This window comes from Xyrauchen texanus, chromosome 14 (genome assembly GCF_025860055.1).
Source record: "Xyrauchen texanus isolate HMW12.3.18 chromosome 14, RBS_HiC_50CHRs, whole genome shotgun sequence".
Lineage (NCBI taxonomy): Eukaryota > Metazoa > Chordata > Actinopteri > Cypriniformes > Catostomidae > Xyrauchen > Xyrauchen texanus.
The window spans coordinates 4,005,884-4,033,823 of record NC_068289.1 but is presented as its reverse complement, the minus strand read 5'-3'; the positions used below and the strand labels follow the sequence as shown (position 1 = coordinate 4,033,823).

At 38.2% G+C, this 27,940-nt stretch overlaps 2 protein-coding genes across 3 annotated transcripts; both read right to left on the bottom strand.

Moving 5' to 3' along the window:
* Positions 1–345: 345 nt before the first annotated feature.
* LOC127655038 (protein FAM124A) lies at positions 346–17,498 on the bottom strand. Of its 2 annotated transcripts, XM_052142630.1 has the most exons (4): positions 17,258–17,498; positions 14,869–14,900; positions 6,342–7,102; positions 346–1,881 (listed from the first exon to the last, which is right to left on the bottom strand). In XM_052142630.1, the coding sequence occupies exons 1-4, from the start codon at positions 17,308–17,310 to the stop codon at positions 1,036–1,038; spliced, it is 1,692 nt and encodes a 563-aa protein (XP_051998590.1). In that variant the 5' UTR covers positions 17,311–17,498; the 3' UTR covers positions 346–1,035. The 2 variants fall into 2 exon arrangements, with proteins under 2 accessions (XP_051998590.1, XP_051998591.1); XM_052142631.1 differs by lacking the exon at positions 14,869–14,900.
* A 509-nt stretch (positions 17,499–18,007) lies between these two features.
* Positions 18,008–27,724, bottom strand: LOC127655039 (ankyrin repeat and SOCS box protein 18-like). The gene is made up of 5 exons (XM_052142632.1): positions 27,261–27,724; positions 25,198–25,465; positions 22,981–23,494; positions 18,637–18,750; positions 18,008–18,520 (listed from the first exon to the last, which is right to left on the bottom strand). Exons 1-5 carry the CDS (start codon positions 27,535–27,537, stop codon positions 18,335–18,337), a joined length of 1,359 nt encoding a protein of 452 aa, XP_051998592.1. The 5' UTR covers positions 27,538–27,724; the 3' UTR covers positions 18,008–18,334.
* Between the last annotated feature and the right edge of the window lie 216 nt (positions 27,725–27,940).

Here is a 27,940-nt window from a genome sequence, read left to right as displayed (position 1 = left end):
TTATATACAGTATTAGTATTGTGTTAAAACAAAGACCAAATATGCAACCATGCACAAACCTCTTCAAAGGCTTTTTCTTCCTTGATAAAAGCACTAATATTTGAGTTAATATTACAGCACTGCATCCTTTTGAGTAATAATAGCCAATTCCATGAATGTTTCATATCGTATATCTTCATGTGTAAATCCTCTCTCCTGTTTTTCACAAGACAAAATAGATTTATTATGCATAATATGGAATTTGTCATGAAAGAGTAACCACTGTAAAATCTTATTATAAGTGAAATCCCATTCAAATGCATTACTTTAAAAAGTAAACAAGAATTAAAGCAAATAGCTGCTAACAAACATTAGCTTTAATACAACATCCTGTTTAAATTCTCACATTAAATCTGTAAAATAATGTAATAATTTTTTACATAAAATTTGTAATCACAGTTTCTATCTCACTCACTGACAGATAATCCAAAACAAAATCATTTAAGCTCTTTAGACTTCAGCCAAAAGGATCTCAAACATGATTTTATTCTACAATTAAAAATATGAGTTTTATAATATAAAACCTACATTCAGAACAAAAGCAATTTTCTAAAAGAAATACAGAGCTGTTGAAACAATAATGTAGAAATTACATATGGTGTTTAGGACGTGCCAAGTTCAGCCATTGGGTGGCAGAGTTATATTCCTACTTTGTGGCCTGTTAAACCGAGTTCCTCTGACATAAAAGCAATAATGCTAAAACTACAGAATACCACACCACAACAAAACACATGCATGACAAAGTCAATTTAATTTATCTTAATATCATTCATTATGAATGTAATTTTTTATGAATGACATTGCTAATAAAACAAATTTGATATAGAATAACAAAGCTTCAGAGTTTCTCACAACTCACACATATTTAGCTGCTGCCAATTATAGACAAGAAGATATCAAAATATTCCTCTTCTTGCAACACCTGCTGAAATGTAGATCTGCTAACTGCGTGTACACATTTATGAGATGATTGTCCTGCAACCACTAGACTATGTGTCAAATATAAAACTCTTGTTCGTCTTCTTCTGGGCCCTCTTTGCTAAAGTCATTTATTGCTGCAATGCCATTGTCATTCTGTTGTCCCTTGTCCTGCAATATGTCTGTCTGTGACACATACATATTCTTCAGGTGGGGCTTGTATACAATGGAAGGTTTGGACTTTTCGGAGACACTCTGTGTTCTAGGTGTTAAAGCAGCCTGTCTCATGGAGAAGGAGGCATTGTTATTGGTCAGTTTAGCAAAGTCAGAGCCTCCATCTGATGGAGGAGCAGACTTGGGCCGTGGAGGTGGGGCCTTTTGATGAGCCCTCATCTGTGGACGAGAGTAACCTGAAACCACTGACAGGTCCACTGTACTGCCGCTGATGGTCTGTCCCGTGTCCACATCTGTTTCTTCAGCACCCAGCAGTGCATCAACATTGACACGGAAGATTGGGGCAGCCATGGAGGAGAAGCATCGAGGACGGAAGCTTGAAGGGGAGGCACATGTTGAGGAGAGGTCATCTGTAGGCAAAGAATAGAGGGACTGTGTACGGTGGCCTGTCCATTCGGCCCGAAAGAGTTCCACATCCCTTTGGGTTCTCTCCGTGTGGCTGTCCTGATCACACAGCAGAGGCAGAGACATCTTGGAGCCATTTGTGACCAGAGCAGGGAGGGTCTGGGTTCGTGAGCGCGATGAGTTGCGGTGGAAACGTCGGTTCCGGTAAGAGGCGGGGCCACGGCCGTAGGGTGGAGGAGGAGGAGGAGCCTCAGGTGGAGGAGGGGAGTCGATTAGAGTATCATCAGGTGGAAGATGAAAGAACTTTGCAATGGTGTGTTTGCGGTAATACCGTGAACCTTGAATCTGACAAAGACAGAATGAGAACAGAGCTGTGAGTAGTCTACTCCAGTCACTTTGGGGGATACAGACAAGTTGTATTTGAAAACACACACACACACACACACACACACACACACACACACACACACACACACACACACACACACACACACACACACACGTTGGGTTTCCATGTTTTATGGGGACTTTCTATAGACATAATGATTTTTATACTGTTCAAACTATATATTCTATCTTCTAACCATACCCCTAAACCTAACCCTCACAGAAAACTTTATTTAGTATGATTTACAAGCAGTTTTCCACATGGGGACCGACAAAATGTCCCCACAAGGTCAAAAATGTTGGGTTTAACTATCTTTATGGGGACATTTGGTCCACACAAAGTGATAAATACATGCTCTCACACACACACACACACACACGATAAAAACATATATCCTAAATAATCTAGTTATATTGCAGGCACATTATATTGAAGAAGATGGCACATAACATGTCCATGACCTTTCTTTTTTATTTATTTATATGAACATAAAGATTGTAGGTTAAAATTTTAATGAATGTATAATTAAATGAAAGTGTATATTTTTGGTACTGTGACTGGTAAGTTTCTTTAAAAAAAAATTTCACCAATTTAAATCACACTTTTACCATCACAGGTCCATTTTACATAAGAAAAATGCTGATAAAAATAGTTTTAGAAGGAGTATAGCATGTCACACCGCAGGATTTTTCAAAGGTTTCCATGTCAACGATCCTTTTGCAGAAATTGGGATCCAATCAACTTCAATCCTTGTGTTTATACGTGTGGATCTAAAAGACAAAAACTGTACCCTCAGTTCTAAGATACCCCAACAAACCTAAAGACAAACACACTAGCACACACACTGAATATACGGTATGGTTTCAAATAAGCAAGGAGTGGAACACGACCCTGTTTTCCTCTATTGAGGACACAACACAGCATAGAAAATCTCTTAATAGGCTCTCTTTCAATATATAATTTCTTGATCAATATGTTATTTTATCGATATATTGGCCTTTCATTTAATGTAGTCTGGCGTAATAGCTTTAGGAGACCACAAAAGGGTGCTATAGCATTTACTGAATCTGGTCGTGGGCAGGACAAGGCACAGTATCACATCACACAGAATGCGTTGATGCAGTGCAAGTGGAAGCTGTGAATCTAGTACCATACGCACCAAGGTTACGAGGGTTTTTGCACTTCTTCAAGAGTGAACAACGAGACGTTAATGAGTTTGCAGGTTAGTGTATGAAACTGTGCAAACTGAATGATACAATTCTCTGTATGTAGCCTTGAATATGTTTCATTCAAGCATTCAAACCAAAAAAAGATTGAATATACAGTACTCTGCAAAAGTATAAAACACATAAGATATTTCACAAAAACATTTGTCTTAAGATGGTTATTTGTACCTTCAGATTTAGTGTGTCAACAGGAAAATATTCATTGCATTATTTTTTGAAGAAATAACATTTTAGTGCCTAAAACGTTTGCACAGGGCTGTATTTATACTCTGTGGTGCTGCAGTACTTTGAGTGGTGTGCATACCTTCATAGAAAATAATTGCTTTTAATTTTAGACCGACCCATGTCATCTGCCAGACGTGTCCAATGAGCAACCCTGCCTGTCACACTTTGCCAACTTTGTCGAGAAATATGTCTGAAGAGACAAAGACTATTGTGTAACAGTCCTATTTATAGCTGAAAAATGCCAATATATATTGATAATAATCAGGAATATTTTCTGATTATCGATGCATGAAAAAGGTAACAATCCCAAGCTTATCTCTAAATACAGACTTATTTAAACATGACTAACAATATGAAGTCCTGTGGTAGATGATTCCACAGTTAGCTGTCATACTAGTTTGACATTTGACAAAACTAACTAGGGAAAAGCAGCTATGTTCCTGCAACTGCCGAACAAAACACAATGTGGGAATGTGACTTCGATGAGGTAACTGTATACCTGTGTATGTGAAAGAGAGAGAAAGAAAGAGAGAGGAACGTTTCTCTTTAAACTTAGCAAGCATTGTGGTTAGAGTGTGTGCGGGAGTGTAACAAAGTTCCACTGTTTCCTCTTTCACAGCTCACTGCACATTCCCTCTATCCCTCTAACTTTCCATCTATCATTTTCCTCCGTAGCTTTTTTTGTTTTGTTTCTTTTCCATCCATCCATCCATCCATCTATCCATCTATCCATCTTTGTTCCTCTTTGTGTGATTTTCTCCCTCACTGTTCCAGTCTCACACATTTTCCACATTCTCAACATTTATGGATTTCTTATTTTTGGATATTGTCCTATTCATTTTTCTAAAGGTTCTAAAGATGAAATGTAGGTTGAGAAGTTGATTACAGTCCAATTTATAGGACTGTTGTAAATTCTGATGAGACTTCAGGGAATTGAGGGGGTCTATGACTTAATTCACACTGCACACAAATCCGATCTTTAGGATTGGATACATCAAAATATTGGATTTCTGCTGCATGACTACAAAGCCTATAGCTATATACAGTAAGTCTGTTCACTCAGTACACGTTCTGCTTACTCATTTGAGAAATAATGTGTATTATGTGTGAAATCCTCACTGCCATTTGGCACCAGCAGGGGTTACTTAATGAGGCTATAGACAGAGGACCAAGCCCTGCTTTGATCTTAGCTAATCCAGGTCAGACAGAATGGACCTGTATGTGTGTTACGTTCTCCTATCCGTCTAGGGGTCGAAAGGAGAGGTAACGAAGAGACAAAAAATAAAAGAAAGGCGAGAACAAACTTCAAACCTCTGTCCCAGAGTGAAGACAACACCAGAGGATATCAACAAAAGGATTTTATTTACAAAAAAAAAGAAAATAAGGACAGAACATACATTGTCAGGGAGCAATGGCTCACGGGTGAGCAAGGCCTAACATAACAAAGAAAACAACCCACTGACTAAGTTTGGGAGGAGTCCTAACTAACCTAAGAAAGGTTAACCAAAAAGAAATAAACAACACCAAACTTCCCTCAACTCCCTTGCTATGCAGAAACAAGGACAAACAGAGTTCAAAGAAAAGGCACTCACCCCTACAGCTCCCCTCACAACAATAACTACTAAACAGGTTAGCAATCACACAATAACTTTAACTTCTGCCTAGTATTTAGCTGAAATGAGCTCAGGATCTCATTAACACAAGTCAGTGACTCTCAGTTAGCCACAGCTAACTCTCAACTACAGTGTCTAAATCAGAAACTAGCCCAATTTAACACCAGTGTTCAATCTAGAGCAGCGGAGAAGTGCGTCTCCCTCTGCAAACACTGGACGGCAACCTTATACTCTCCGTCTCAGGCACACTCACAAACGAGTGACAGGTGCTGATGATTAGGCCTGAGAGCGAGTAGAGAGAGAAGGAGAGACAGCAAGCAAAACAAACACAGGGCACACAACCACGCCCACACTTTCAGAAATAAAGTAAATCAAAGGTTCAGAAGAAGATACTTATATTACTATAAGTAAATGAATAAATAAATAAATGAATACGTCCTTGGACGTAACAATGTGTTTGTGTGTTAGTTAGTTTGGTTGTCTTTAGGTATGTTTGACTACCTTTAAATAGTTCAGTATCAAGTCTTTCAACTGCACACACAAACACAAGAGTTTGTATGGAACTAGAACAAGGACTAAATGTGTTCATTTAAAATCTAGAACTGTGACCAAAAACAATGTATTTTTAAACATGTTTAAGGTGGAATAAGCTATAAAAAATCTAATAAAAAAAATGATAGGTTAAAAATGTCAGATTAAGACAAATTCAGAACTCCAAATACAAATCTCTCAAATTTAGATCTCAGAAATTCAGACTGGGCCACAAATTAGGTGAAGCAAAGCTGAGTTATTAACATGCGCCACCCAGTGGTCAGTGCTGCGTGGACCAAACGGACCCATGAGGCGCAAACCAAATTTATGTTGTTGTAAACATTGCAAACATAAAGTACATTGCTGCTACATGGAAACGATATTGTTTTCAGACAGTATGAAGTCATTAATTTTCCTTTGTTTATTTTGTTTCTTTTTACTTCTTGTCATTGCAGACTGTATATTGCCAGAGTATGTTGTAACGGAAGTTTGTATATGTTAACTATATTAAACGCAATAGTTAATGTATCATGAACTACAATAGACAAATCTTTTACAGCAAATTTCCAATAACTTTGAAATAGTTGCATGATCATGATGTGTCTTCTGTTAATTGGCATATTATGTTATCCTGTATGCATATATTGTATGTCATTTTGAGAATACATAATCATCACATTTGATTAAGAATTATATTATGTAGGACATCAGATAAATTGAGTTTTATAAGGAAGAAAGTACTCTTAATAAAACACGGCACATTACTAGCTTACTGACTTTTACACACACACGCATTTACAGTACACTGGCATGCTGTCTTACCTGTAGCAATATTTTATTTCCATCATAATCGCTTGTTTGCCAGCGGACATCACTGATGGGTGTGCAGGGGCGTGGCAGCAGTGGCACAAGTTCCCCGATGTCCCTAACTCGAATCTCCATCACAGCATTTTCAGTGGGGGATGAGCTCTGTCCACGGGGCATTCGCTTGAATGACAGCTGGATTTCTGTGTCAGGGTTGGAGTAGACCACACAGAAGCAGAAATCGTCTTTCTTCTGGGCCAGCCTTCGTCGCAGGAGCAGTCTGTAGAGACGCACCTGTTCGGTATAGCTCTCGTAGCAACAGTAGACTGTAAAACGCACAATTTCTTTGCCATAGTGCACCTGGCGAAGTGCCCAGAGTGGCGTGCCTGGTGCCAATGTAACAAAGTCCTGGCTGGCAGGGGAGAGGGGTAACAGGCCTCGTCCATTCACCCGCTCTGTGTGGTGGTATCGCCATGGGGGGCATCTCAGCAGACTGTGGAGACATTCGAGACTCTCCTCGCCTCCATACTCATCTTGCAGAAAGAGGATGACTGCCAGGGCTGGCTGTCGTGGTGTTTCGTTGGAGCGCTGCAGGCGGACTTTAGGCTTGTGGGATAGGCCAGATGCACGTTCTGACACCCTGAAGAGGGTGAGATCAGGGTGAAGCCAAGAGAGGACCTGATCAGCAGCTTGCTGGAGGGATCTGGCCTGACCTGGGTCAGTGATTATGTGGATAGAAACTAGAAAAGGGTCTTGTAGGTCCCCCATGGACAAATCACCTAATAGAAAGACATAATATGAAGAAGATGTGGGAAGGTAGAGAGACAGGGATAATATAATTCATACACATATCCAATTGTACTTTTTATTTATATACTTTATACTTTAATGTCTCAGTGCATTTACATTTGCATGTATAATCAAGCTATAGTAGGTTTTTGCATAGTCGAGATTTTTTATCTGTGTGTCGAAGTATACATGATACAATGGGTAATATTTGAAGAAAGGAGGACGTGTTAAATACACGTGTGACAGTTCTGTCTTTTGAAACGTGTACAATGCTGGGTCCATGTAATGTGTCTTTCTTAAATTCAGGATGAAGCCTGACTTAGCAAAATTCAGACTTGTACAATTTGAGTCAGACAAACGCAGTTACAAGACATTTAAATAAGACTAATGATTGTTTTTGTCTGAGTGAAATCAAACTCTTAAAGTGCATGTAAACAGGCTGACTGTGTATTTTGATTCCTCTCTTGCCATGTAGGAGAGAAATGACAATAAACCTACTTTTGAGTTTGTTAAAAGACAGTATTAATATAAATGAAAAAATAAATAAATAAAATAAAATAGATGGGTTCTCAAGACTCAATGAAATCTTTTAATCTGTGAGCTCTCTTGTTCTGTAATCAGGCTGTATAGTGAACACCGCAGCCTCATTAGTTGCATTAGTGGATGGTTAGTAACCCTGGAGAAATACTTTGGCTCCCAGTAGGAATTCTGAATAAGGTGTGCCCTTCTGCTGAACCTTTGACCATAACAAGCCCCTAAGTGTATACACACACACACACACAAAAATAGTTCACATACATGTTTGCAAGAAACTTGCAGGTTACCTGTCAGTATTCAATCATTAGCATCAAGGATACAAATAACAACGCTTCCTCCACACACTGCGACAACCAATAATGGCTGATACAGAACCGTATCTGGCCAGCTGTATGGCCTTTCTTTTGGACATACCTGTAACCTGTAACCCCCTCACTACAAGCCTGTGTACATGACCTAGACTCCGCTTGTTTAAATGCCATTTTCATTAACTATACCAGGCACATGGTCCATACAACATTAACGTTGGCAGTTACAATGGGTGTGTCTCAGATATTACCGAACTGTGTTCATGCGAGTGCCTGCTGCCCTGGCATTACCGCCATGACACACACACGCAAATACCATTGTTGTATGAAAGGCCGTTAGCAACCTGATAAAGGCACATGTGACATTTTATGATAGCAGAATAAGAATAAACCACAATGTTCATGAACAGGAATTCAAGTAAGGATGCACAGGAAATGTTCATATGCGATGACGCATTTTGAGAAATGTTGGGTAATGAAACAGGCCCTTTAAACTCAATTACTTACAAAGCAGTCTATTTAATTTGTTACAGCACAAATGATATGACCCAGCAACAACAGCAAAAATCTTTCTTTGTAATTCAAGGATGAGAACAGAATTATTGTGAGGCTACTCTCACAAACCCAGTATTACAAATTCCCCAGTAAATACCAGAAAGTGGCAGTAAATGGACAGCTGCCTCTTTCTTTTCCTCTACCCCCAGGAGACTTGTCCCACTTTGTTTGTTGTTTAAGGTTGGGGGCACCCAAGGCAGAGGGAATGCTCTGCTCTTACACACTTACACACAAAAACACACTCGCACAAGTAAACACACCTCTCTGGTTGCAACTAACTCAACTAACGCACATCTGAGTGCTATTTCCGTAAGTAAGTGGTGTCCAAAAATCTGAGATCACTAGTGGAACTGATTCCATTTTGTGTTTCTTTCTAAATGTAATGGGATTTTAATAAAAAAAATCAGCATGATTTTCAGAAGTTCTCAGTATTTGGTATGCCTCAATTTTACTTTAATGACAGCATGCACTTGAGCTGACATGGACTCCACAAGTTTGTGCAAAACACGATTTGAGAATTGTTAAAAGAGCATCTTGTCTACTTCATGGAAGCCAGTAAATCTGCCCTTTTGTACAGAGATAATATGGCTAGTGTCATAAATTTGCTTCCCTTTGATTAGTGATAATATTTGATTAAATATTTCTTCTTCAGAAATCCCAGGGTTTCAATGTGATCTCAGACTTTTGGACCCCACTCTATATACAGTATCACGATGACCAAATGCGATCCAGTTGTTGCAGTAATATTTCAATTACCAAAAGCTTTCAGGTGAAAACTATATTTATGCTTGTTAGCATATGTCTGAAATTAAAGCTGGTCTGTAAGTTTCTGTGCATCTTTCTTGTCTAGAGACACAGCTTTGTTAAATTATGTTTAGGTTAGGGCTGGGACGATTCATCGACGTCATCGATTACAGAAATACGTCGATTTGCATAACATGCTAACGTAACTTTACACCATGCGTCATCTAATTTTGTTATTTGGCCGTTTTATATTTTCTGTTTACTTTACCGGCCATGCAGACCTCTACATTTCGAGTAAATCAATCGCATAAGCGACCAAATAAAATTTCGCACTATGCGACCAAAATCATGCCGTCTCATGGACACGCGGGAAAAAGCACTTGTGCCTCATTCAGTTGAGCTCGGAGCATCTCAGGGAACCGCACCGCTGACGTCACAAGAGCGCGTGTGAAGATGAACCACTTCTCAAGAGTTCTGATGTGCACGCCGTCTACAGACACTTGCGCCAAACTCCCGCCAAAATATAAACCCAAGGTATAAAAGTATTAATTTTGTGAACGCAAAGCGCTCCAGTTTCACTTAACTGCCATGTAATGTCAAATATCCGTGGTCATTGTGGGTTTATTTACGCAGTGTTAATAACATGCAGTGAAACAGATGCCCTGCTCTATTTCTGTGGAAATGATAAAATGCAAGAAACAGAATCTCGTCTTCCTTCATGAGAAATAAGGGCTTGTGAGTTATTCAGAGAGCCTTAAAATAATGTGTGAAAGTGAACAATTTAAGGCAGAAATATAATTGAATATAATATAATATAAATACAGATTAGCTGGGTTACAAAAGAAGCTAAAGATGTCCAATATTTTAGTTATTTAGACATATTTTGATAAATAAAACATTATTTTAATTATTTTAAATGTTATAATTTTATTTGACAGTCATTCATATGTGTTTGAAGCCTGAAAAGGAAATCATATACCCTTATTTTATTATATGACCCAAGCTAAATTTGTATAAATGAAGCACACATAGTGAGTTTGTATGGTTCAATCAATCATATTTGTGAAACACCTAAAACAGACCATTAATCATCATAGTCCTAAAACAGTAATCATAGTCATAAATCGCAATTATTTGTTTGACAATTAATTGTAAGACAAATTTCACAATCGTGACCCCTAATTTTCATTATTAGGTTCCTACCTTGTGAATTGTTTTGTTGTGTGTACAACATTTCAAACAGTGACAACAGCTTGTATCATTATTAAAAATGCGATTTCATGACATCATATAAATTGATAGAATGTGAAATTTGTAAAATTTTAAAAAGCAAAAATACAAATAAAAAGGTACAATATATTATATTGTGTGAATATATATGAAGAGGACCGCTCTCTTAGTTTGCTTAATATATTTTTAGGTACATTTTGCTTAAATGTCGTCAAAAGTCTGGCGAGTAAAAACTAAAATGTACTAGCCAATGACGATTCTGTCTCCAACATGATCGTAGAGGGTTGCCATGTATGAGTGAGAAAATGGCGTAAACTGTGTGACTGTTACAGTCTGTAAATCGTTTCAATTATATTCCTTGCCCCACTGAGATTTAATGCAGATTGCAATAGTTTTAGTTATTCCTGTTAGAAAAAGTTAACTGTTGCTCGAATTGCACTAATGTTACTGTAAGATGAGGAGGGGGAGGAGAGGTGGAGGGAGGGGAGGGAAAGAAGGAGGGAGAGAGAGATTGTGTGTATGTGGTAAATTGTCTGTGTGTATTACTGAGAGTTGATTAAGAATGCACACATTTTAGTTATTCCTGTTAGAAAAATATTTGTGTTACTCAAATTGCACTAATTTTACTGTAAAATAATTTTATGTTGGACTGCTAAACTCGAGGTTGCACAATGTTTTGATATTCCTCTGAAAGTGACTTGAATTTGACATTTTGTTTAATTTATTTTGTTGTAGGATTGCTAAATGTAGATTGCACTTTCCTTTTACTCGAATTTAACAAGTTCTTACTTAAAATCACTCCAAAATAAAATGTAAGTAATCTACATTTAGCAATCCAACAACAAAATAAATGAAACAAATGTAAAATTCAAGTCACTTTCAGGAGGAATATCAAAACATTGTGCAACCTCGAGTTTAGCAGTCCAACATAAAATCTCTCCAAAGTAAAATTAATGTTGGACTGTAAAATGGAGATTACCAGTTAAGACGGGGATATTTCTGTTGCAGAATAATGCTCACTTTGTTTCTTGTACGTTAGTTTGTGTTTAAGAGAAGATAATTTATTAAAATGTAAAATATTAATGAGACAAGTTTGGGCTAATTAATTGTTATATTAATCAAGAAATAATAAAAAATCTTTAGAAAAACCAGCAAATTAGTCGTTAGATTAATCGACTAATCTGAAAAATAATCGTTAGATTAATCGATTAAAAAAATAATCGTTAGGTGCAGCCCTAGTTTAGGTGCTTTAAAGAAGTCTTGATCACTTTTAACCATCTCTAATCTCAGTTGAGTCAGTGGAATGTAATCTGTTTGGCTTTAAGCAACAGCATTAAATAAGGCCCCATAATTAGCACCAGCTAATCATTCCTAATATACGACCCTCAAGCTGATGTCATTCTTAGAAAGGTGTCCAAAGCTAGTGATGTGTCATACTGAGGATACAGAGAGGAAAGTGAACATGGACACAGGGAAAATCTGATGAGGACTGAAGAGTTGCATAGGTGGAGAAATGTTGAAAATGCTCAGTCAAATCATCATGTTCATATAATATATTAACCAAGACTTAAAGATTGTATTTAATTTGCTGATCAGGTGCTGCAGTTCTTTTCAATAATTTTTATTGTTTAGCTAAAGAAAAAATCAATGGATAGCTACTAAAACATAATACAAATCCAGTACTTACACAGATATCTGCCCAAAGATGGAATACAGAAAGAAGAAATAAAAAGAGATGGACAGAAAGACATAAAGAGCTAGAGAGATAAAGAGAGAGAATTTTCCCCATTCTGATGGTTGATGTGAACATTAACTGAAGCTCCTGACCCGCATCTGCATGATTTTATGCATAGCACCACTGCCACACGATTAGATAATTTGATTAGATAAGCTGATTAGATAATTGCATGAATAAATAGGTGTACAGGTGTTCCTAATAAAGTGCTTGGTGAGTGTATATGTGAAAACAAGGTATGAACATTGGAATATAGCAATACACTTTCAAACATGTTATTCCAATTATTCAATTTATTCCACTTTATTCTTCTGTCTTTCATATGGTCTCATTCCGTTTCTTTAAATTCTGTTCCTTAGTCCACATCAAACCATTTTTCATCTTCTTCAGTAAATTATACACTGTATATTATGTGGTGTACTTGATTTGTGTGTGTGTGTGAGTGTGTGTGTGTGTGTGTGTGTGTGGGTGGGTGGGTGAGTGCTTCCTGCGTTGTCACTGGGAGGAGTGTGTTTCCTGCTGCCCAGATTAATGGGCTAATATTGGACATTAATCCCCCCCATAGGGAAACCTAATGGGCCTGACAGCCATGGGGAAAAGGTCACCCACACACACACTCACACACAAACAAGCGGAGGTGTTAGATCTCTCAAAGCACTTCCAGCAGTGATTCTGAGAACAACCTAATCTCATCGTCATGGCAACAATCAAGTCAAGACTAAAATCTTTTACTTGGAATCTAGCAGATAGACAATCTGATTTGTTATTTAGAGCAGCTATAATGTCTCATCTGGACATTATATTAGACATCAAGAGACAATCCAACACAGTACCAAAAACGTTTTTTTTGTACAGAAGTATCAATCATTATCAGTATTACAAGTATCAGTATTAAAATCAAACATTTACATATATGAATGTTACCATGAACTACACAAGCCTAATAATATGCATATTTATTAAAGTGTCATAGGCTGAATAAGAATATTGACAATTTTGGTTCCTAGATGTCCCTTTAATGGTTTCATGCTCTTGAAAGCAAATAATTATTCGCACAAAACACACTGTTGTCAGCTTAAGCCATGTTTATCCTATATGTTGGGTTGTTTTGTTTACGGTTTTCAAAGATCAGTGCAAATCATTTAACCTGTTCATGTTGGCATCTCCCTAATTTGGCTAATTTCTTTTAAATTGAACAGATGAATTTGCAGCAAAATGCCATAGTTTGATTGGACGTCAACAACTATAGATGTTTGGGAAGCGTTTCTTCTCTCTTCTCTAGGCTACAGTGACTCAGGTCACCCCTCTGTATAATTGTAGTGAGCAGAATAGCATCTCAGAATGCACAACATGTCGAACCTTGATGCGGAAGGGCTACAACACCAGAAGACCACATTGGGCACTTTATTTGGACCATAATGTTCCTATTAAAGTGCTCTGTGAGTGTATATTCGTATGCACACACACACACACACACACACACATGTTGTGTTTCCATGTTTTATGGGGACTTTCCATAGACATAATGGTTTTTATACTGTACAAACTTTATATTCTATCCCCTAAACCTAACCCTACCCCTAAACCTAACCCTACCCCTAAACCTAACCCTCACAGAAAACTTTCTGCATTTTTACATTTTCAAAAAACATAATTTAGTGTGATTTATAAGCTGTTTTCCTCATGGGGACCGACAAAATGTCCCCACAAGGTCAAACATTTCGGGTTTTACTATCCTTATGGGGACATTTGGTCCCCACAAAGTGATAAATACACGCCACACACACACACACACACACACACACACACACACACACACACACACACAGATAGAGAGTCGTGACCAACTAACAGAGCCTTGATGTTAATGCACCAGCGCTAACAGTGGCAACGGGAAAGCTATATACAAGAATGGCTACGCAATTGCTGAGAAGTATTCTTAAAAATACATTTTGGCTATTTACGATGTTGCTGCTGATGAGAGCCACAGCAAAGTAATCCCAACCTTGATGTCTATCAATTACTCTCTTTCTTTCTTTCTTTCTCTCTCTCTCTCTCGCTCAAACACACGCACAAACACATACAAATGCACTACCCTGTTACTCCAGTAAGTGATTGAAAGCAGTGTAAGCCTCTCTTGCTAGGTCTAAAGTGACTTTTTGAACTAGCAACAAAGGCTTGGGCTGAATCAAAGCAAGATGCTGAATTTGTAGTTCTACTCACAAGTGTTTTAGGGACGAAACCAGAACATGTATTGAGATAGAACCCTGAACAATGTCTTAAGGTGTGGTAACTGTAGTATAATGAGAATAATTGACTCCCGCCCGTTGAAGTCATTGCAAAATAATGCACACTTGAGGTGTACCGGCCAATCCACTGTGCATCATGACCGCATTCCTTACATCCTAAATATGCAAAATTACATGGCTAGTTGCATTTGATTATTTTTTAACCTTGCTGTAAACAAACCTGAACAGACCTCTGACCCCTTTTTGGGTTGCAACCCTCCAGTTCATAACCAATGATTTAAAGGCCATCAGTCAGATTTAGCTAATTTGTCTTCCCAAAGTTTTAAAGTATGTGTAATGTTTTATTTTAATCTGAATAGCATAAAAGTGGAGTGTACAATCGAATTTGATGTACTTACTACTTGCTGATGACGTAAGACTGAAATCAGACCTGAGAAGAGAGTGAATAACAGAAAAGGAGACAGAGAAACAGAGACTTTTGTTAGAGACTGCAAGAGTGATTTAGAGCGTTAGGATCCCGAGGTTTCAAAGGAAGGTCCTACATCTGGATAAACAATCATGGGTGTCATGGTATAGAGTGTGTTTGTGTAGTAGCCTCTCTGGTTTATACACACACAGGTTATGATCAAAGACTTTGTCTTTTGCTGCTCTAGGATGAAAATATGGTCTATTCTCACAATTAAATATTTGCTGAGGACAGGTAAAAACAAACAATATAACTAATCCAAAATGTACCCCATATTATCATATATGTGCATGTATTGTACCGTGTGGCCTTGAAAACCTTTTCCATTGTACATGTTTTTCTTCCGTTTATCACTCACTCTCTGGCCAATCTTTTTCCCTTTCCTTTCTCTCTCTCTCTTTCTATTTCCTGTTTCTCTGGTAGTGCGAACAGGGCAGCAAAATATAAAATGCTTTCTAAACATAGGAAATTCCATGTAGTTCCAAGTAGTTTTAATATACAGGTAATTCTGTAATACTAAGTGTTTTACATTTGCGAATGCTAAACCATTTGTTGCTGCACAGAGCTCTACAGAATGATGTGATAAGTTGGACTAGTGGTTAATTTTCTGCATGTTCATTCTTCATTGATGAGTGGCTTTAACCTCGGAAATTGCCGAAGGAACACTGATGGCACACTAAACATCCTCATATGCACAATGAACTCTTGAGCGTCACTAGAGAGATGCTCAGAACATCTCACCCATTTTGAAAGCCCCTGATCTACTGCCGTCCAGTCGGTTTACTATAATGTTGTTAAAGGTGAAGTGTGTCACTTCTATGCCACTAGCATCACTGAAAAAGTTTAGCAAACCCTCCTTCCCAAACACTCACAAACAGATTGTCCCCGCCTTAAAAGTAAGCGATTGTAGGTTCAAACTCACCAAGTGTGGGTGAGCTATCACCATTATACATTTGAGCTTAAACCCCAAGTTGCTCCTGTATTAAGTACTGTAAGTGGATTTGGATAAAAGCATCAGCTAATTGCGAAATTTGTAATTAGAAACTGACAAGATTCTTCAGTACATGGAATCTAGTGGAGTGCTCTGGGATCATTTCCTTCATTTCAGTGTAAAAGCTGTGATACAGAGAGTTGTAGTACAGAAATGTATCTACAAATACATTTGTCACATGTTTTCCAAATGATGGATTCAAGCAGTGTGCCAGTGTGCCAGCTGTCTTTCTACTGTCCTACTAAACACAAACACACCTACATTCATTTGAACTAAGACAGCCACAATGATATAACATACCTAAAAACAACCTGGGATGCATCTTTTCTTATTTTCCACAGCTGAAAGCACAGAATGATTGTAGAGATCATGCACATGACTTTACTTGCATATAAAAACAACTGATGCTAGTTTTAGGTTATTAAAATATTGGTTACTTCTGTTTACTCTTGTTAAAAAAAGAAGAAGAGTGTACTAGCTCAAGTGTTTTATTAAGACACTCATTGGCTTTCTATCTAGGCTCCCTTCCACAAACACTTTAAGCAGTAAATCTCTGCGCCAGATGTCTTGGTGTTAATTCCAAGCAACAGATGGTTAAAAAAGAAATAGGCCACAAGAGGTGGAAACGAAATGAAAGTGTTCAAATGCTCTTCTTAACATTCTCATTAACCTTAGTGCCTCAGTATGATCAAAATCCTCATCCACAAATGAAAAACACTGACTAAAGTCCTATTCGGATGGGATTAGTTTACAAAAATGTCTTACAGTTTTACAAATTAATTTTAAACAATTAATTAATTGATTTAATTGTAATTTATTAGTTATACATTGTAAATTAGAATTTATAGAAGTGGCTGATTATAATAAACCCAATGAAATAATACAAATATTTAATATATTAAATGTCTTTACCAGAGGCTCATATTACAGTGGCCACTATTTGGCTCTCCTTGTTGATTTTATTTGATCATATTTTCGTAGGATGGCAAAAAAAATCTACATCCAAATTGAAATTCACGCAGCATATTGCCGCGCGAGCTCATATAAGTATGATCTTGACGGCAGTTCGTTCAGGTCAAAATACATGAGGTGACGCGTTGTGAAAATTCTATATCATTCGCATTCGGGAGGGATTACATTTCTTAGAGGACCCTTGAGTTTGCCGAAAAACAGTAAGTAATTTGCTCTGGAAATATTTTACAGAGGTTGTGTGTGAGAAAAGCACGGACTTTAAATCGTGTTGCATTGGTTACACTCTCTATCCTGTTTATTTTTTCCCACTTGCTTTTTTCAACGCTTTAGCAAATATTGCTCTTTTATCATCACTCACCCTCCGGTCTCCGCTCCCGAATCAGCGAACTCATCTTCCGCTGAATTCTCCATCTCTGGTGAAAGTGGCTGCAACTTCACATGTCTTCCGTTTTCTTTTCCTGCTCTTTATCGCCCTGCGGATAGGCTACTTACAAATGAATGCTTTTTAGTAACTTTCAAGGCTTGAGGAGGTCCGGCACCGCTAAAGGTGATGACCACAGCTAACAGTGACAGGACAAGCCAGAGTCTGTCGGATCCGGTTCACGAAAGCTCGTGCGTCACCGCAGTCCGTTCATTCAATAGCGGTGCGTTTACCGCTCCCAGGTGGCACAACGCAGTTAAAGCGCGTATTCACGCAGGGTCTGAGACGTCATAATGCCTACCTACTGATAAGTCTAAACGATTAAAGCCATTGTATCAATTGATACACCAAAACATATTAAATATGTTTTATTATCATTATTTAATATAAAAATATTTTAAGGCTTCTCTTTTTAATCCTAAAAAGGCAAGAAAAAGAAACATCAGAAACTTAATTTGTTGGCGTTTTTCTGATACATTATTGCCCAAATAATAAAATTGTATGTTTTTCTTAAAAATATTGCTTACCCTTAATGTTGCCCTTTTACAACTAAAAGGGCAACGTATCCCCTAGGATACAAACATTCTGTGTCAGATTATGAAACAAAAACCTTTTTAGGGTTAATTAAGTCATAATGAATGGGAAGGGATACGGTTTGACATTATTTTTAACAGTCAAGATTGATGAAGTATAATATTTTATTGGAGGACAAACAAGAAAGAGATGTGATGTAATAGGCTAAACATTAAGCAATCCAAATGTATATGAAAAATGATGGTAGCATACCGTGCAGCTAACACAGTCAATCAAACAATAAAATGTGTAATCTTTAATCATTTCTGTAATGCTAATATGAGTTTACACTAAAATATAAACAGGATTACAGGTGATATTATGAGCTCTTAAATACATCACAGTAAGCTGATTTTGTGAGGTGAAATGAAAGACAGCTGTGTCAAATTCAGAATGATTTATGCATAACATTAAAAAAGGCTTTCAAAGTTCATCAAAGGACTAGTCAATGTAGCCCTCGGGTTCCAGAAGAAGATACTGCTGTAGTGCATTTGGCACAGGGAGCCGTGGAATGAGTGACCAGCAGTTCTTCCCAAAGTATTTCCTCAGTTCAGACCGACACAGATGCTCTAAACTACGGGGTTTGTACTCCAGTGCAAACAGAGACTCATAAAAGGGTCTGTGAAGCTAAAGACAAACATGTTAATGTTGTTAAATATAATTATTTGTATTAGCATCAATATATGATACTAAAGCAGATCATGTTGATCTACATATCTAGTAGTATCCTGTAAAAGACTCACATGAAAAATATCCTCAGGTATGGCTTTAATCCATCTGTAAGTTACAGGAACAAGCGCATATGAGTTAAATAGAATTTCCACAGTTTTAGGTGCTCCTGCGCAGGCTGTTAATACCTTAAAACAAAAGAAATGTAAAAAAGATAATGTTATTTTTGTGACACGGATACAATTACATCACAATGACAACATTGCGAAACGTTTTTGCCGAACTGCTATGGCATCCTGAGTTGAAACTATAAGAAACCTCTCTTTATCTAGTGTTATTTGTTTATCTAATGAAAACTTTATGGAATAAAAGGAGTGCTTAACATAGACTATACTGTTTATAGCTATATACAGTGTGGGGATATACAGGCCTGCTGCTGACCCTGTGTCTCGCTGTTCATCCTGTTGTGTTTGATGGTTTATCTTTTATCTTTTTACATACTGCGAAGTGCTAATTCAGTAGTTCGTATGTGAATGTAATGTTGTTTTGAAGCAGTAAGCGTATTTGGCTTTCTGTCCGTATACTGGAGGGCTCGGAGCTCGAGACTCGACTCGAGACCTGATTATCCTCTTTAACTTTACTTATTTAGATAATTAATCTGGGTGCAGGTGGAATGTCAGGAGAGTTGTCACAGGAAACATGTAAGATGTGGCTGATACACTCCCGCAGGCTTGCTGTGATTTGTCAGATTACAATGAACATGCTCCTCCTGTATCTCTGTTAATTAACTCCATTTCAGTCATTCGTATGTTAATGTAATCATGTGTTGAAGCAGTAAATGTATTTGGCTTGCTGTCCGTATACTGGAAGGCTCGGAGCTCGAGACTTGACTCAAGTCCTGATTACCCCTCAAAAAAGGCGTTAAGATGAAAGATCAGTACCATGACTATGGCAGGAAGTATTTAGGACAGCAAGCCAGCAACAATTATATTTGGTAAATATTTCTGAATTGTTCTTCCCCCCAAAATCTGTATAGAGGGAGCACTTTACACATGTGTTTGAAGGTGCGTTTTCGTTCGATGGATGGTCACGAGGGCTACACTGCAATTAGAACGGGAGACCAACAGTCATAGAAGTGGATGTGCTCACTGCTTGTGAATAGGGAAGGTGAAAACGAGAGTTGGCTCGTGTTTTGTTTGAAAGGGAAGGCTCACTCTGCGATTCAAATGCGAGACTGTTCTAAAGAGAGAGAGATTTATCTCATGGTGTTTGAAAGGGTAAGCCCAGCATGCATTTGAACATTGAAGGTGAGAATGAGAGTTTGAAAGGGATGGCTCACACTGCGATTCGAACGGGAGACTACTCTATGGATAAAAAGAACTCACGGCATTTGAATGAGTAAGCCCAGCAAGCAATTGAATGGGAAAAAATGAGAATGAGAGTTGGCCCGCACTGCATTTGAAAGGTAGGGCTCACACTGCGATTCGAACGGGAGACTGCACTATGGAGAGAGAGAGACAGATCTCACGGCATTCAAACAGGTAAGCCCAGCAAGCAGTCAAGGAGGGAAAATGTGAACGAGAGTTGGCTCCGTTCGAAAGGGAGGGCTCACACTGCGATTCGAACTGGAGACTGCTCTATGGAGAGAGAGAGATCTCACGGCATTCGAACGGGTAAGCCCAGCAAGCAGTCGAACGGGGGAAAATGAGAACAAGAGTTGGTTCGCACTGCATTCGAAAGGGAGGGCTCACAATGCGATCCAAACGGGAGTCTATTTTATGGGATTCTGTTCCCCATATGCATTAGCAAATGCAATGTCAAGTGAACTGAGTCGTAAGGGAAGGTCTCGGTTACTTACTTAACCTTGGTTCCCTGTGACAAAGGGAACGAAACATCTCGAACGCTGGCCACGCTACAAGACTCCGTGCTCCTTGACCCTCAGTCTGAAAATTCTGAGGAATGGTGTTTGTGTGCCTGCTTTTATAGCGGACAGCTTTGCGCCTAAAAGGGTGGGGCTCAAACACCATAGGCAGTATAAGAATATTGCCGTTATTGTAGAGAGGTTGTGTGGAAGGACACCCCCCAAATGCGTTCGCAAACGCAATGTTTCGTTTCCTTCGTCTCAGGGAACTGGGGTTACGTACGTAACCAAGACTTTTGCTAAGAGACTGTTATAGACACAAAAGTTGTTAAAGTCTTTTCTAATAACAAACCATGTAATGAAATTAAGGCAGCCTTCCTTAGAAACGACTGGGAAAGCTTCAATGTTAAAAGGAAGGAATTGAGTGCTAAGATACAAAAAGAAAAAACTGATTTTAAAAACAAAATGGAAAGCCAGTTGGGCAATCAAACCTTAAAGCTTCATGGCAAGGACTTAATAAAATGATGGAACAGGTTCCAAGTGACCATAATATGAATATTATTAGCAATTTGAAATTTGTAAATGATTTGAATGAATTTTATGGGAGATTTGATGAATGCTAAAATAGTGAAGACATTAATAATATGTATGCTGATATTCCTTTGAGCAATAACAATTAATTTTACACAGGATGAGATCAGGACTTGTTTGACATGGGCCAAACCCAAGACCTGGGCAAGATAGCCTATGAGGCTGTGTTTTAAAGGTATGCTCCAGTGACTTTTTCAGTTCTTATTCAACACTCACACTGTGCCTCAAAAATGGGTTCAAAGCTTTAAAAGATTTTCACAAAATTTGTGAGTACTAGCGGATTTAGGTATAGGCGACATGGGCAAGCACCCAGGGTGGCATTTTGCCGGCAATGCCGGGGGGTGGCATTTGGAATGGTGACATTTGTGCATTCAGTTTTCTATCGCTCATTTGCACATCATGTCAATGATATCATGTCACCGTGTGGGACTGTTGGTCAATTAAACTTTTCGGAGTGGGTGCCCTGATTCTAGTTTGAATGGCCCAGGGCGCCATACAAGCTTGAGCCGCCACTGTTTGTGAGCAACTAGATCCTTTGCAGTTTGCCCATAATTCTCATAGAGGAAAAGAGGCCCCTATGCTTACTACGGTGGATAAATTGCTAGTCATTTACAACAGCCAAAGGCTTATGAATAAATTGTATTTATTGACTATAGCTCTGCTTTTAAAGGGTAACTAAACCCTAAACCAACTTTTTTTAGTTAATGATCTGTAAGAATGGGGCTTTATTAGTACTGGTCATTGATTCAAGTAATTTTTTTGACATTTGTGTATAAAGTGTTTTAATTCTACAATATATGGTGTAAAAACGTCTGAGTGCTGCCCTCTTCAGGTTGAACGGTGGCTACTGCAGTTGAATTTTCCTATTGGCTGTTGCGGTACTTCGTGACGTAAGCGGTGACAGCTGACGTAAGCAGGTTCCAGCTCACCACGCCAGATTCATGTTCATGTCGTCTTGCGACAGTGTGAGGAATAATAATAACATAGGGTCTGACAGCAGCTGTCAATTAATCCGTCACTACGAGTCTCATTTTCTGTTTATGAAATGAAAATAAAACTGCATAGCTGGCATTTTAAACTTTTTAAATATGCAGATGATATGGCACTAATTGCGCTGTAATAGGAATATTGCATAAGTCTGTAAGTTAGAACAATGGTCTAAGTCAAATTTATTACAAATTAATGTTGAAAAATCACCCAGAACCCCTCCTGGAAATAATATTATGTGGGCAGATGCTGGACATTGTTGATTGTTTTAAGTACTTGGGGACCTTGATTGACAGCAAACAAACTTTTCAAGTCAATCTCATTTGTAACAAAGCAAATCAGAGGTTATTCTTGCCGAGGAAGTTGAGAGAGTTTGCTGTCAGCCAAGTTGTCCTGCAAAAAGTATATACCAGCCCAGTTTAAAGTATTCTAGTGTTCAATATAACAGTTTGGTACAGACAACTAACTTTGGTAAAAACATTTTAATAAAATGGGTAGGATTGTTGAAATAACTGGGAAAATTGTTGCTGCCAAATAGAAATCCTTGGATGACCTTAACAATATGATGGTACACAGAAAAGTCTTGTCAATCACAAATTACATAACACTCCTCTTAATAATGAATTTCAGCTACTTCCATCAGGATGGCATTATAGGTCATCGAAATCTACAAAGTTAATTTATAAAAAATCCTTTGTTCCATGTGCCTCCTTAATAAAACAAAGTAGAAGTCAGGAGTTTGCAAGGGTGCATTTTTGGCTTAATTTGAATTATATTAATTAATAGATTTTTTTTGTGTGTGTGTGTGTACTGTATGTATTGTTTTAGAAATCTGTTGTTTTGGGGTGCTGTAAATGTAACTGTTTGTGTTTTTTTTTCCAGACCAAATAACAATTTTCAGCCATGGCTGGACAATAAAGTGAACTGAACTATATAGCCATTATTTAAAATTGTGTCCCTTTGCAATGCTATTAGTTACCTTCAGCAGTGCTTTTGGCCATACTTTAATTGAGCCACGGTTTAACAGGGTCCGTACAATTGTATGAGGTTCCCACTCTTGTCGAACCACACAACTTTGTAGCACATTAGATAGTGGTGAACACCCATTATAGTCAATGGCATTGATGTCAGCACCATGGTCCAGGAGAAGCTCCACCAGCTTGTGCTGAACGTTGCGAGCTGCCTTGTGTAGAGGACTGCGGCGTTCTTTATCAGCCAAATTAATGTTTGCCCAATTGGCTAGGAGGAGATGACAGAGCTCAAGGTATTGATCATATTGGCTGTTGGCTGTCTTTTCTGGGGCTACCCCACAAAGAACCCCCAGTGGTGTTTCACCTGATGAGCTGACATGGTTTACATAGGCTCCAAATCGTAGATAGAGTTTTGCGTGTTGGGGCAGACCATGTCTAGCTGCCACATGCAATGGTGTTTCATCTTCATCCTCACTAGGCAAGTTCACCTTGGCACCCTGTCTCACCAAGGCTTTTGCACAACTGCAAAAAGATTGTACAACAACTGCTAACAATGTGTGAACAATATCATTGCTGCTTGCATAGATGTTTCTAAAAACTAATTACAGATACTTTTTGAATAATCAGTTTTGCAATTTGTGTCCTTTAAAGTACAGTGGAAGCAGAACATTTAGTTAAATTGCATTAACTAGTACAGTATTCTAAAAAAGGAGTAAAAAATTCCTACTGAAAAATTTACCCCCCCGATACACTTATTGCACGGTTAAAATGTATGACTTTTTTTGCTTTAGGCTAAAACCAAGTGTATAGTACTAAGGTGCCTACACTCTTAAGTCGAACATCAAACCTGTATGCCTTTTGCACTCTACATTGATAAATTATTACTTTGTTTAACTATACACTCATTTAACTGAGAGGTAATTATTCTGAATTATCTGAGTTACCGTAGCCTTTCTGTCAACTCTAACCAGTCTGGCCATTCTTTGTTGACCTCTCTCATCAACAAGGCGTTTCCATACGCAGAACTGCTGTCACTGGATGTTTTTTTTGTTTTTTGGTACCATTCTGAGTAAACTCTAGAGTGCGTGAAAATGTTCAGCAGTTACAGAAATACTCAGACCAGCCCATCTGGCACCAACAATCATGCCACGGTCGAAATCACTGATATCACATTTTCCCCCATTCTGATGGTTGATGTGAACATTAATTGAATCTCCTGACCTGCATCTGCGTGATTTTATGCATTGCACTGCTGCTACATTATTGGCTGATTAGATAATCACATGACTAAGTAGGTGTACAGGTGCTCCTAATGAAGTGCATAGTGAGTGTATATTAAGTATTTAAAAATAAGTTTGGAATAATGTACAGATTTTGCTGTTTCGGAAGGATATTGGTACTTTAATTCACCAAAGTGGCATTCAACTGATCACAAAGTATAGTCAGAACATTACTGATGTAAAAAACAGCACCATCACTATTTGAAAAAAGTCATTTTTGATCAAATCTAGACAGCAGCATCACACCAACACCTTATCCTCGAGTAATCATGATAAATTGCTAATTTGGTACTAGAAAATCACTTGCCATTTATAACACAGCTGAAAGCTATTTGGTTCATTAAATGAAGCTTAACATTGTATTTGTTTTGAGTTGCCACAGTATGCAATAGACTGACATGGCAAAAAAGAAACAGCTTTCTCTAGAGACTCGTCAGTCAATCATTGTTTTGAGGAATGAAGGCGATACAATGCTTGAAACTGCCACAAAAAAACAACAATGAAGATTTCATACAAAGGTGTACACTACAGTCTTCAAAGTCAAGGGACAACAGAGTATCTTATTTGTGATCAGACTGTAAGGTGCGTGAGAAGTGCCCAACAAAACAGCTACATCTATGGCAAGTGCTGCAGGAAGTGTGGAGTAAAATGTCACCTGAGTATCAGGACAAACTGACAGCTAGAATATCAAGGATCTGCAAAACTGTCATTGCTGCACGTGGAGGATTTTTGATAAGAACTCTTTGAAGTAGTTTAAGAAGTTCTGATTTTTAATTTTTTTTAAATTGTAATAGTAATTTTTCACGTTATTATACCTTTCCATAAGAGCAAAATCTGTACATTATTCCAAACTTTTGGCCACAAGTATATATAACATCTTGCATTATATTTCAATTATACTATCTCTAGTATTTTATTATAGGACATGTCAGATTCATATCATACCGTATTGATGGTGGTGTCCTGCAGAGATGTAATGGAGTCAGCCCCTCTTCTGTCATCTGGTTAGGGTTAGCTCCATGTTCCAGCAGCAGCTCCACGCATTCAGTGTTGGCATTTTCACAAGCTTCATGAAGTGCCGCTTTTCCTCCTGCAATAAGGTTGGGATGTGCACCGTGCTCCAGCAAGTACTGCAGGCATTCACTATAGCCTTGAGCAGCAGCGATACACAGTGGGCTTGTCAGTTCTCTTTTATATTCCAAAGACCAAAGACCTGAAATGGGACATTGACAGACCATTAAAACTCTTCTAAGAATTTGAATATTTATGGTAAATCAAAATTCCACACCTGATACGTGAAACCATTTAGCAATTTAGGCATCTTACTGATTCTCAATATAAATCATATACTGACAAATTTATTATTACTGCAGAATTGCCAACACAAACAACAATATCTTAATAATGTCCTTTGCTAATGTCAAGATATCAAGCTAATCCTGGAGATATACATTAAATCTCCATTGTTGGGTTTCCAATATACTGTATATATAGAGTGAGTTCTATAAATTCAATATATATTTCTATGTTATACACTATACCATGCACAGAACCATGGAGATCCTTCTATAGATCTTCATCAGCCAATTAAATCAGTCTTTGTTGCATCCATCACCACAATACTGTCTTTTTTTTAATACCTGAAGGTCCAAAGGTGTTGTCAGGGTAAGCTTGCCATTCAAGTTCCTCCCGACACACATTGTAAAACACATTAACATCAATGTAGTTCCTTTTAAGGAGGGTACGAAGCCCTCTGGTGTCCCCCTTCACTACAGCTCTATAGAGCCATAAGGAGCGTAAATGAGCTCTTTCCCAATAATCCTGCCCTGACTCGTGGTTATCAACCAGCAGTGCCTGCCATCCATTCAGCTGCACAGTGGAGCACAGATTCTCAAAATGCATAGTTCTAAGCATCTCCAAACTTTTCAAATGGTGAAAGCTTTCAAGGACTTGAGTTGATATAGTCCTAGTAATGTTTTCCTATGGCTCTGAGCACTTTTTTGCTTCTATTTTTAAAATGCCATTGTTCTCCATCAGTTGGTCATAGCTTATTGGGTCCAAAATTAGTTGTTGATGTATGAGATACGCTAAACCCTTTGAGCCGCAAACATCGAAGTCCATTTGTTGCTTTTTATTTGAATAATAGACCTGTCTTTGCCAGGACATTTATGACATGCTGCATTGTTAAAGAGATCAAATTTTACATGCTACTTCCACGTATGCCTAAAAAGCAACTACCAGCTTAACAAATTAGATATTTATAGTAGAGATTTTAAGTTCAGTGGCATCATGTCTTAGCTGTATGATATCATTTTGGCATTTAGCAGGAAATCTTTACTGGAATGTGCAGAATGAATCATAGGACTCAAGTGTTGCATGGAGACGGACCCAAACAATGACTGGAATCAGGACCCATGAGTACTGATCTATGCATGACATTCATATGCACAGAAGATTACCACAATCCCTTAGAAATCCACTGTCAACCCAACACAGATTCCTCACCGCAATAATACTGTATTCACCGACAGACAGTATAAAGCACAATGCCACGATGAGCTAAGGGATTTCCAAGTGATAAAGGACTTGTAGAGAGTGGCATGTTTGCCTATTTTGGATGAGGGTACCTTTGTTATGCTTGCATGAAATGCTCAAATATGTCAGTGTGAACCATGAAGTCCAAGAAATGTGAGGGATGTTTACTAGCAGACATACTGTCCACAGTAGAATCTCATTGAACCTATTAACAACTCTTTAAAACCAAGATGAAAACACTCATATATTTTGAAGAATATGATTAAACTTTTTGAATAGAATATAATCATTTTAAAGAAGACCCTTTGAATGTACATAGTTCAGTATACACATTTCGGCATATTTTGGACCAACACAGTGGTGCTAAATACATCAGAGTCTCAAATAAACTAACCATTCCCTATTGTTTTCCCTAAACAAACAGAGTAGGCGCAACTTTTGTATCATCATCCTACTCATCAAATGTAACTAACCTTGTTTCTGAGCAGTCCACAGCAGTTCATCACTCTGAAATTCTAGCACATTGTTCAGTTCCTCTGGATCATTGAATCCATCCTGCATGTCCCTCCAGTGGTGGGTCAGCTGGGCATCCAGAGCAGGGGGACATACAAAGTCTCTCCCTGGTTGCTTATAACCCTTAGCTTTGTTTTTCCCAACCCTCTGATCACTTTCTAAAGACAACCGCCTTCTCTCTGTCAAAAATGTGGCCTTGCAACTAAAAACACACGTCCCATTGCCTTGCGAGAACATTGCTACCAATGACAACACTGTCCACTTTCTCTCTGGATTCTTACCTGCCTGTTTTTATGGCTATTTATATTATCACTGTTGCTCTACATAATGTATTTTTAGTATATATGACATGTGGTCATTGTAGTGCAATTGCATTGTAAGTGTGCCTTGATCATTGTTTTCATCAACACAGCAGAGACAAAGACTTTGGAGAGGTCAGTTTGATAAATATGCAAGATGCGCAGCTGAGTGGAGAGCACTACTGATGATATCACCACTGAATTACCCAGAAATAGAATCAGACCCTACATTTCAACAAATCATGAGGTGCGACAACATTGTCCTCCAATCAGACTGGCCACACGTCTGCATGGGAATCTGATCCACCCCAGTGCTTTACATTCTGATCTTAATTCCTAAA